The sequence below is a fragment of the Dasypus novemcinctus genome, chromosome 21 (genome assembly GCF_030445035.2).
Source record: "Dasypus novemcinctus isolate mDasNov1 chromosome 21, mDasNov1.1.hap2, whole genome shotgun sequence".
NCBI lineage: Eukaryota > Metazoa > Chordata > Mammalia > Cingulata > Dasypodidae > Dasypus > Dasypus novemcinctus.
Genome location: NC_080693.1, coordinates 76,544,030 through 76,554,601, shown reverse-complemented (window position 1 = coordinate 76,554,601; position 10,572 = coordinate 76,544,030). Strand labels below are relative to the sequence as shown.

Genomic DNA, 10,572 nt, shown 5'->3' with positions numbered 1-10,572 from the left:
ACGGTTTTCCTGCTTGCCGTGATCCTGGTGTGGGACGCAAGCCAGGAGGCCACTAAGCAGGAGCCGGCAGCGTGCGGCACCGATGCCAGCGAGGCTGGGAGCTGGGCAGGGCTGTCGGCGACAGCCGGAGTAGAACCAGCTGAGGCGGTGGAAGGGATTTGCCTCCTAAGAGGAGACGCTTCCCCGGTCAGCTGGGGGGGGGGGGGGGGGGGGCGTGTCTAAGTGGGGGTAGGGCGGGAAGGAGTGATTTCATCTGTTTGATGAAAAATGACCTGAACGAACGTTTCTCTGATCCTGGAAACTCCCCATCTAACTGAGGCCAAGGAAAACAGGATTAGGTCTTATTACCTTTATGATGCCGTTGCATCTGCTCAGAATGAGTTAAACTGGAGGGAACAAAATAATGATCATCATCACCATCATAAATGTCATCTCATTCCATTGTCTCCACCGAGGAACCGGGAAGGCTCTGAATCATGAAACGGGTTAATAGGACAAGCTCCCTGCCCATCCGCTTTGAACACTGTTTTCCTTTGGCTTCCTTTGCATTTTAAATGGAGATTCCATTTCTTTGGTGCTGTGTTCATAACAGAAAGTTTGCTATATTAAATTAAGATGAGCAGATCACCACCTCTGGCAATCTGTCTCTGAGGACAAGCTACTGATTTCAGGTCTAATGTTCCCTTCTGACCCCCGCCAGGGAAAAGCCTTTGTCCTGGAGCATGCGATTAAAGCCACAACAAGCATTTTTGCCAGAGTGTGCCACTACTGACAGGTAATTGTCTATTTGATCTCAAGGGGTAGCATGTCTCATGATTTTTCTGCTTAGGTTTTTGGGGACATCACAGTGTTTTCTCCAGTGTATTTCTTGGGATCTCCAAAGCAGCATTTAAAAACAAAACATCAGCATTTAACAGTCTCTTGTGTCCATATTCTCCAAATCCCCCTTTTAAGAGAAGCCAGTGAATAAATCCAGAGGACCACTTTCTTTTAATGCGATGTATATTTATTGTAAACAATAATATACAAAAAAAGAAAAGAAAAAAAGGAAAGGTTTAAGTTTCACAGAAAGAACAAAAGGTTTGGGGTTGGGGGGAATAAGCAAAACAAACAAAACACAAACACAAACCAAACCTTACCTAAAGACAAAATATGATTTAAATGCCAGGTTTCTTAAGTTACAGAAATATTTTTTTTAAAGATCTGCTTTTATACAGAAATTGAAAGATGCCATATTATAAGAGTGCTTTAAGATTTTATTCTACTGACTTCTAAAACTGTTAATATATCTTTTTTTAAATAAAAAAAAAGTTTGCTGTCTTTTTTAAAAAGCAATCCTCAAACTCTCCAGCCACAGCAGCAAGGAAGGTCTGTCTGTCTGCCGATTCCCGCCGGTTCTCCTCTCCTTCCGAGAAAGCACACAGGGGACTATTGATGACACGCTTGCACTGTTTTGTGTCACAACACACACATGCACACAATTTAGGCAGCCCAAAGATCTGTGGCAGAAAACACTGCAAATGACTCAGTGATAAACTACATTTGCAACCTCTCATTTGTACAAAAAGAGAAATACGTTTCCAGTTTGTTTTCAACAAAAACAACGAAGAAAAAAAAGGATGGACAAAAAAGGCATTTGTACAAATCTAGGCCAAGGAATCCAGAGAAACTTGTTTTTAATAATAATAAAAAAAAGATTAAAGAGATAAATAAAAAATTGGTTACAGTTAAGAACATAATTTAATAACAGATGACCATACCCTTTGAGGAAGGCTCCAACAACCTATTTTAAAGAAGGTAAATTTAATAAAAGAGAACGAGCGAGCAAAAGATACTCTTTTCAATTAAGACGTCTCCGTACAAAATAAATAATTTTAGTGCGTGGAATGTCTTGAAGGGTAACTGCTGGTGTTCAGAGAGGCACAGGTGACAAGAGAGCTGACCCCAGCATCTTTGGCCCACATGATGCCAGGGCAGCCATGCAGGGGGCATGCAGGTGGGGCACTTACTGGCTGCTGAAACATTCCCCAAACAGAGTTCGTCCCCCTTTGTGTGCCTTTTGCTTTTTTCTTAAAATTGGCGCAACCAAGCAAAGGCAGGAAGAGAAGAGAGAACATGGATCTTCCAGCAGCATTGTTTTAAGGCTCAAAGTGTTGTTTAAAAAATATATATGTGATAAAGCTTACCAAATGCTTCTCTAGACTATTGTTTTCTTCCATATTTGCAAAATAAGGCCTTTATTTTTCTTTTTAAGGCAGCTTCTCCTTAATTGGAAAGCCTGAGGAATTAAGCAAAGATAACCCCCAAAACTGATCACATAACACAATTTCAGGGTTTTTCTTTATGTTAATGAACCAACACATACACATTTTTTTTCCTTTTTTTTTTTGTAAGAGAAAGCAAATCTGTACAAAAATACTCTGGTTGCAAGAAGAGCTAGGGCACACTGTTCAACTAAGAGTAGTTTAGCTGTTGGAAAAATAAGAGCATTTAATTTTTTATCTAAAATATGTATAAATCCCCTCAAAATGGTAACGAATCATACACAGTACATACTAAAAATATTTAAAATAGAGAATATTCCTCACAGAGGACTTTCTTCTTTAATTACTGCTAAAAAATAATTACAAAGTCCAAACAGGCAGAGAGATTGAGCGAACTGGTCACAGATTCTCCATCATCCTCCAATGCTTGCTTTGCAGAAGGGTGTAACAAGTCCAGTCCCTTGTCCACTCTGCTGGTCCCACCAGCCTAGAGCGGCTTGGCCACCGAGTCGCAAGAAGTTGGTAATACGCGCGTTTGGCTCGAAAAAAGGTTTCTGTCTTGGAATTTGTGTACGAGTTGCCTTTAGCTTAAGTGTCTTTAAGGAATGAGAAAAAAAAAAACCAAAACAAAATAAAACAAAAAACAAAACCAAAACAATGTCCCAAGGAAATTCTGGTTGGTTACTTCTTTTCTTCGGTTCTTTCTAGGATCATAAAGGCCAGCCTCACCCTTCGCTCTCAAGGTCTGGTGAGCTGGGTGTAGACGGGCTGTTCCCAGTGCTGGGGGCTGTGGGTCTGCGGGATGGAAGGGACCCCGGACGTGTCGGCGATGGGGGTGTACATGGGCCGCTGCGCGGGGTTCATGTAGGTGAAGGTGGAGTAGAGGCCGGAGCCCTGGCCCGCCGCGTGGCTGTAGTAGGAGGCGGAGTTCTGGTGGTCGGTGTAGTCGTACTGCGAGCGGGTGATGGGCGGGTAGGAGGGGCTGTAGTGCGGGAGCGGGAAGGGGCTGTAGGCGATCTGCTGCGGCGAGTGCTGCTGCTGCTCGCTGTAGTGGCTGGGACTCAGCTGCTCCGTCTTGATGTGCGTTCGCTGGGACTGGCCCGGCTCGCTGCTCAGCGGCGTCAGCGTGTGCGCCTGCGGCTGCTGCGGGGGCGCAGCCTGCTGCTGCGGGGGCGCCTGCGGTTGCGGCGGGGGCGCCTGGGGGGCCGGCGGGGCCGCCTGCGGCTGCTGCGGGGGCGGGGGCGGCGCCTGCTGCTTGGACATCCACACGTGGCCCGCGCCCGCCGGGGTGGCCGCCGTGCTGCTGATGCCGTAGCTGCCGGTGTAGGTGACCTGGCCGTGCGTGGCCGGCACCCCCGGGTGGCCGTTGGGCGGCAGATACTGGTCAAATTCGTTGACGTCGAAGGTCTCGATGTTGGAGATGACGTCGCTGCTGAGCTCGCCGATGTCCACGTCGCGGAAGTCGATGGGGGGTTGTCTGCCCCCCTCTGGCAGGGAGCGCCCCTCTCGCTTCAGGTCAGCCTTGCCTGGCTGCACGTCTGTTTTGGGGGTGGTGGGCGGGGTCGGTGGGCCCTGGGATTGCCCTGCAGGCAACAAAAGAGTTAGAAACCGGGGAAAATCAACGAGGGGGGTTGAGCGAAAGCCGCAGGTGAGTCTTCGCAACCCTCCTGTGACCCTCCCTGGGGCGTAGTAAGGCCCCGCACCCGCGCGGAAGGCGCGCTGTGTCCGAGATAAGCTGCGGAATGATTAACCCACCAGCGCACCCTCGGCATCCTCCTTCTATCAGAAGAGGGTCCGAGGCTCGGAGGGTCCGGAAGACCAAACTGCCACTTGTAGAAGGCACTGTGTGCTTTAGGGGTGGGGCAGCAAAGAGAAGAGGATGTCTTGCAAAGTTGTAAAGACATTTAACTTGGCGATAAAGGATTAATCTCTTAGGATACAGGAACTGAGTCGGGGTGTGTGTAAGGGTGTGTGTGTGTGTGTGTGTGTGTGTGTGTGTTTAGGAGCCTCCTGGGGCCTTGGGCAGGAAAAGGAGAGGGCTCAGACGCAGGGGTCCGGCTTTCCTCCCCGGAGAGGGCAAAGCCCCCCTGCAGAGCCTGCCAGGCGGGGACCAGGGGGATGCCGGGGAGGGGGGGGGGGCTGTGGGTGGCCTGGCCTGGGCGTCCAGAAGGGACTCACCCGAGTGCTCGCCGGGGGAGTGCACCTCGCTCATGCCCGACGACGAGTGCGGCGAGTCGGCCTGCAGCGCCTTGAAGATGGCGTTGGGGGAGATGTGCGTCTGCTCCGCGGCCTCCTCGGCCTCCGCCTGCCCGTTCTTCACCGACTTCCTGCGCCGCGGCTGGTACTTGTAATCCGGGTGGTCCTTCTTGTGCTGCACGCGCAGCCGCTCCGCCTCCTCCACGAAGGGCCGCTTCTCGCTCTCGTTCAGCAGCCTGGGGGGGTGGGAGGGGAGGGGGTTAGCGAGACGCGGCCGAGCTGTCACGTTGGCGAGCGGAGGCGGCGGGGACCCCAGCGCTCGGCTTCCTTCACGCCCAACGCCCTCCCCCCCCCCCCCCCTTGCAGCCACTGACCGGCCCCTCACTTTTCTGTAAGTCACAACAGTAACAAGAGGGCCACAGGCAAGGCAAAGGAAAAGTTTCTGTTCTTTGAGTCCCTCCTGAGCGGTGGCTCCCCGCCCCGCCCCCTCCCGCTGGGTTGGAACCCCTGCAGCTGAGAGGAGCTGCTCGCCGCCGCCGCTCGGGACCCCTTTGCTACTGGAATCATCCCCCCCCCCCAAAGCTCTCTTAAAAACCTTCCGAAAAACCACTTAAACTGCAAGAAGTTTCTTCTGTTCCCCCCCCCCCCCCATTGCCCTCCTCCCACATACTTCCAGCAGCCTCTCTTCTTCCTTCTCCCCTCCCCCGGGGTCTCCCTTAGCCTTGGCTTCTACGCCCACCCCACTCCCCATTCCAGTTGGGGCTGCACCAGAGAGCGCAGTTTGGGGGAGGGAGAGGTGAATTCCACTTCCCACCGCAACACTCCCCCTCTGGCTTGAACTTCAAGGCGACGGGAGATCGAGGCTGGCAGCCCCCTTCCACCCTGTCTCTTTCACATCTTCTCTCATCCTCTGGCTCTCCCTCCCCCCGCCCCCCCCCCAACCATTCGAACCCCCCTCCCCTTCCCCGAGAGCAATCCAAGAACTTTGTCAAACTCTGGGCCAAGTAACACTTCGTCTCCCCCTCTCCCCCGCCCACTCGGCGACCGGCGGCTCCCTCGGGCGACAGTTGCGGCGCGCGCCCCCCCGGCCCGCGGAGCCCACCCGGCGCCGTCGCCCCGGCCCTACCTCCAGAGCTTGCCCAGCGTCTTGCTGAGCTCGGCGTTGTGCAGGTGCGGGTACTGGTCGGCGAGCTTCCTGCGCGCCGCCTGCGCCCACACCATGAAGGCGTTCATGGGCCGCTTGACGTGCGGCTTGTTCTTGCTCGAGCCGTTGACGCGCACGGGCATGGGCACGAGCGTCCAGTCGTAGCCCTTGAGCACCTGGCTGACGGCCTCGCGGATGCACACGGGGAACTTGTCCTCCTCGCTCTCCTTCTTCAGGTCCGGCTCGCCCTTGGGGAACGTGTTCTCCTGGGGCCGCGTGTTCTCGGTGTCGGAGCCGGAGCCCGAGGGGCAGGGCGAGCCCGCCGAGTCCTCGGACATGGTGGGGCTGGGGGCGCCGGACAGGCCCTTCTCCTGCTCGTCGGTCATCTTCAGGAAGGGGTCCAGGAGATTCATGCGCGGGCCCGGGGCAGGGGGCGGGTGGCCGGGAAAGGCGAGAAGCCGCGGCGGCTCGGGGACTCGAGGCGCGGGCTCCTCTCCTCTCGGCTGCCCGGACACGGAGCGAGCGTCACCCGGCTGCGGCCGCGAGCCCTGAGGACGGCGCGGGGAGTCCGGCCCGCAGCTGCCCGCTCCGAGAGGGGGGAAGCGAAGTGGAGACAAGGAGGAGGGGGAGAAAGAGAGCAAAAGTGGGGGACTCTTGCACCCCTTCTCTTCTCCTCTAGCAAAGAAAAAGTCCCGGGGTGAAACTGGCAAGTCGCGGCGCCACAAAAGTTTCCAGTCTGTTGCAAGCTCCGCTCTCCGCTCTCCGACTCCCAGCCCAGGGTCTCTTTAATAAATACTCCCCCTCACCTTAGAAACTTTCAGCCAATCACAGCACAGCGTTTTAGGGGTTGGCAGGCCGCTGATTGGAGCAGACGGGGGGGGGGGGGGAGTTGTGGCACTGGGCTGGGTGACGAGAGGGGAGGGGAGGAAAAGGGAGGGGAGCGCAGCCCAGGGGTGGATGGGGATGTACGTGGGGGGGGGGGGGGGGGGTCTGCGGGAAGGCGGGGGACCCGGGACAGCCAAGTGTGTAAGTTTGCCGTACTCTCGGTAGGTCCGAATTTTGGTGCAGTCTGCGCGAATCTTTGCGTGCGTGTGTGTGTGTGTGTGTAGCCTGAGAGCTCCCCCACCCCCGGCATTTCTTTTCATTGCTTTCTCGGTGGTTGTTGGGCCTTAGCTGGAGTTTGCAGTGCTCCAAAAGCAGCCTCTCCCTAACGCGGAGCCCGGGTTATGCGCCTGGAGCCTGCCTCCTCCGAAAGCTCTTAAAAATGGGCTTGGGAAGCCAGTGTTTGGCGACTCGGTGCCCGCTGTTCCTCCGTAATAATCCAGATAAATAGATTAACATGCTCTGGTTCGCCGGTGCTGGAGCGGCTGGTCGGGATTGCGCTGCGCTCTTGTAGAGGGAATCAATGAAAACCAAGGCTAAGTCCCCGCGAAGGCTGGCGGCGGCGGCAGTCGCGACGCTGTGCTCCCGCGGTCGCCGGGGCCGTCCCGCGCCACACCGCCCTTGAACTCTTGACAAACCCCTCTCCAGCCGCGGCCCTCCAGTCCCCCACGCCGCCGGCGCTCCTCGGTGACAGGCAAATGCTTTGACGTTCTGATTTTCGCCCCATGGCCGGATCAAAAACGTCTGCCGAGTTGCCACTGCGAGCAGTTTGCAAACTGCTCCGAATCGCAGTGATCGAACTTGGCTAGTGGGCCGTCCCGGGCCGCGAGGCCGAGGCCAGGCACCCAGTTTGTAAAAGGCCAAATAACAAATGGGCAGCACCGCGGACAAAAACACCCCACTTAGGCGGAGTTGTGCTGCTCGCCCACTTTCGCTCTCCTTTGCCAGTCACCTGGAGGGGCGAAGCGCCTGCCGTCTTTTCTCCTGTCCTTTCTGACCCGCAGACAGTTGGGAGTTTTGGGGCGGAGGGAGTGGGGATGCTTCTGATGTATTTCAAAGTGTGACTTGAACACTACCTTTGTGTTTCTGCGAACTGCTCCGACTCTATTTGGGTAAATGCGGGGTTATCTGTTCTAGGAGAGAAGAAAAACCTTAGTCGCCTGCGGGTGACATGTCTTCAGAACCACAAATAAAAAGGCGCAACTGTGGAAAACGATTTGAAATGTCCCCTTCCTGGCTTTTGGAAATGTTCGCCTCGAATTAAATTCTTGGGAATCAGCCGGTCTCAAATAAAAAGACTTGTTGCAGTCTAATTTGCAAATTGCAGACACGATTATGAGAGCTGCAAGAATATTTTCCTTGAAGTTGTCAAAGTCGCATTTTCTCTGGTTTTCTTCCGAAGTCGACGTTAAAAAAAAAATAAATAGAAAATGGAACTCTTCGGAAGGGAGTAAGTCACAACCTTGCTAATCAGTATTTTCTTTTTAGTCGAAGGTGACTCACATTGGATATCTCCCGTACCCTCTAGCTTGTTTACGAGACCTCAATACAATAGCGTTATATCCACAGCCGGGTGAATCCGCTGGGAAAGCAGAAGAACCACGTCGCCCTTTCTTGGAAGAGACAAACCCGGGTAGCATGGACAGAATTCTGGGTCCCGGGGAGGAGGCATTTGTAGGACTGTGTGATTCGCTGACACCTGATCCTAGGTGAGACTCAGAGACCATCAGGCGGACATTTGGGCCAGGACGTCTGGAATTTAGCTATCTTGTTTTGTAATGTTCATGTTTGCTAGCAGGAAAGGCGTGAGGACGATTATTCCCTTAAGACATTTTAAAGAGTTCACAAAATTTATTACGGTATATGCGTACCTATAAAAATATATATTTCAATACAATTATGTCACAAGAGATAGGTAATATATAACATTTTAAATAAAAAATTACAGTGATTTGTACATTTTTGCCTCGTTCAATGCTGGCATTTCGAATTCTTGTATCTTTCTGTAAACTTAAGATAAACAGTTGCCTTAAAGAATGGACTGCAATTTTCATCTGCATCCAGAGGGGCCGCCAAAAGCCCAGAAACTGTCTCCAACTCTGGACCTGCGGGAAAACTTTGCTGCCGGTGGAGGGGGACGGGGGCGGAGGGGGGAGTTCCACTCAATCAGGGCTGTTCTGCTGCTGAGATTTATCTCTGCAGGAATCCTACGCGAGCGGGTCCACCTCTGGACCGCTCAGTCAGGGGAACTTGGGAGGTGTGTGTCTAGAAAGGACGGGCGCTAAAAAGGCCCTCGAGATGCCTGAAGTTTTCTATTCTGCACAGACCGAGGAGCCCGAGGCCGGGAGGAGCCCCTCCCCCTCAGGTGCCCAGGGTTGAGCTCTGCCCTTCTGCGAGGACCAGGCCAAGCCCGGCGCGTGGGCACTGTTGATTCGCGAGTGGGTTGGTCTTGCATTTCTGCAGGGGCCTCCCTCTGCCGAATCTTCTGGGGCTCGGTTCCCTCCGCTGCGACTTTCCCTAGTCACCCCAGAGCCCTCCTCCCTGCCTCGTGAAGACGAATCCCGGACCACAGAACTTCAGAGCTTGAGGGAAAGGAACCCGCTCCCAATGTTCATGTTACAGATCGGGAAACTGAGGCTCTTAGCCCAGTTTCAGCCCGAGTCATCTGCCAAGAACTAGACTCGGCGGGGTCCTCAGTCCGGTGGGGATGAGGGACAGAAAGGGCGCAGGTTGAGAAAAGTGGCAGGCAACGCATGGAGCCTTACGAAGTGCGTTCGCCACCAGCGCTCAGGTCCCGGCTCTGGATCCAGCGCCGCAAGGTCTGCCGCCCGGAGCGGAGGCGCGAGGTGCGAGCGGATCCTAAGTGGGCACTTGGGAAAACCAAGGTCTGCGAGCCGGCGTTCTCCGTGTTTTCACGTCCGGGGCCGGCGCCAGGTTCAATTTCTCCAACTGGGGCCGCCAATCTTCCCTCCGCGTCTTTGCGCGAGCCCAGGGTTGCTGGCGCGGGGCTGTGTCCCGCGGCGCAAACACGCAGGGCAGAGTTTTCCGCCTTCGGGTGGGGTGCAGACGGATGGGGATTCCCTTTGCCTGGGGAATTAAGGACCGCCACCTCCCTCTCCAAAGTTCTCTAGCAAAAGTGGGGACCGTGTCTAACCCTCTTTCAGCAGGGACACAGGTCTTACGAAGGGTTTGGTTGAGATGAACAGAAGCCTCTGCTAGCGATCTCAGCCCTGGGCAAAGTTTTCAATGGAGGTGATGAGGGAGAGATTCCTCTTACAGACCCCCGAGTCCGGTGCCCTCGAATTAAGAGACCCCAGCCCCTGGTGGGACACTGGGTCCCCGCGCCCTGCCTCCAGGCCCCTTCTGGGTGATGAGGACTTTTCATAGGAACTAGGGCGATCTCCCCGCCGGACGCACGCGGCAGGTAAGCGAGGCCAAGTCTCAGGACAGGCGCTGGGCTGGAAGCAACAGCAAAAAGGAAAAGGAAAGTACCGGATAGTTTCGTAGGTGCGCAATAAATATCTGTTAAGGCACTGAATAAACGTGACCTTTGGACATTTTGCTCGTGTGCATGTGTGTCCGTGTGTGTATTTCCCATCGCAGGCCGCCAGACCTCCCAGCAACACGTTCCATAAACACATATGGATGTGTATTTCTCTCCAAACGGGCGCCCTACTTTGGGGGGGGGGAGGGTGTCCGGCACGTGTCACCCAAGACTATAATAATCCGGCGCCCTCCAAAACTGCAGACTGCAGCGGGCAGTTTAGTCCCGCCCCCCGCCCCCCTTTCTGTTTTTGAAGAGAAAGAGGATTGCAGTGGGCAGAAGGTGTTGGGGGGTGGGGGCAAGGCGTGAACCTCCAGCCTACCCCGGGTGACCTAGCCGGGTCTTGGGAACAGGGTGGCTATAACCAACAGCGTGCCCGGGCGGGTGGGGGGGGGGGGGGTGCGGTGCAGACGCAGCCAAATCGAGAGACCGGAGGAGGAGAAAGCTTATTCGGGGGTGAAAGGGAATATGGAGGGGTGTGGGTGGGGGGCCTTAGTCGCAAAGGGACTGTGATCCCAGAGAGAGTGTGCTTTTTATTTTAT

General features: G+C 54.6%; 1 protein-coding gene and 1 long non-coding RNA gene across 2 annotated transcripts; one reads left to right on the top strand and one right to left on the bottom strand.

Annotated features, from left to right (window-relative positions):
• Positions 1-984: 984 nt before the first annotated feature.
• SOX9 (SRY-box transcription factor 9) lies at positions 985-6,376 on the bottom strand. Its single transcript, XM_058284642.2, has 3 exons — positions 5,587-6,376; positions 4,443-4,696; positions 985-3,847 (listed from the first exon to the last, which is right to left on the bottom strand). Exons 1-3 carry the CDS (start codon positions 6,015-6,017, stop codon positions 3,003-3,005), a joined length of 1,530 nt encoding a protein of 509 aa, XP_058140625.1. The 5' UTR covers positions 6,018-6,376; the 3' UTR covers positions 985-3,002.
• A 218-nt stretch (positions 6,377-6,594) lies between these two features.
• On the top strand, positions 6,595-8,443 carry LOC139437177 (uncharacterized). Its single transcript, XR_011646935.1, has 2 exons — positions 6,595-6,650; positions 7,624-8,443. It is a non-coding gene; the product is annotated as an uncharacterized lncRNA (long non-coding RNA).
• The last annotated feature ends 2,129 nt before the right edge of the window (positions 8,444-10,572 follow it).

Coding starts and splice junctions, on each gene's coding strand:
- SOX9 (XM_058284642.2), bottom strand. CDS start 6,017: ATGAATCTCCTGGACCCCTTCCTGAAGATGACCGACGAGCAGGAGAAG. Junction 4,697..5,586: donor ACGCTGGGCAAGCTCTGGAG/GTAGGGCCGGGG, acceptor CCACCCCCCCAG/GCTGCTGAACGAGAGCGAGA. Junction 3,848..4,442: donor CTCCCCCGGCGAGCACTCGG/GTGAGTCCCTTC, acceptor TGTTGCCTGCAG/GGCAATCCCAGGGCCCACCG.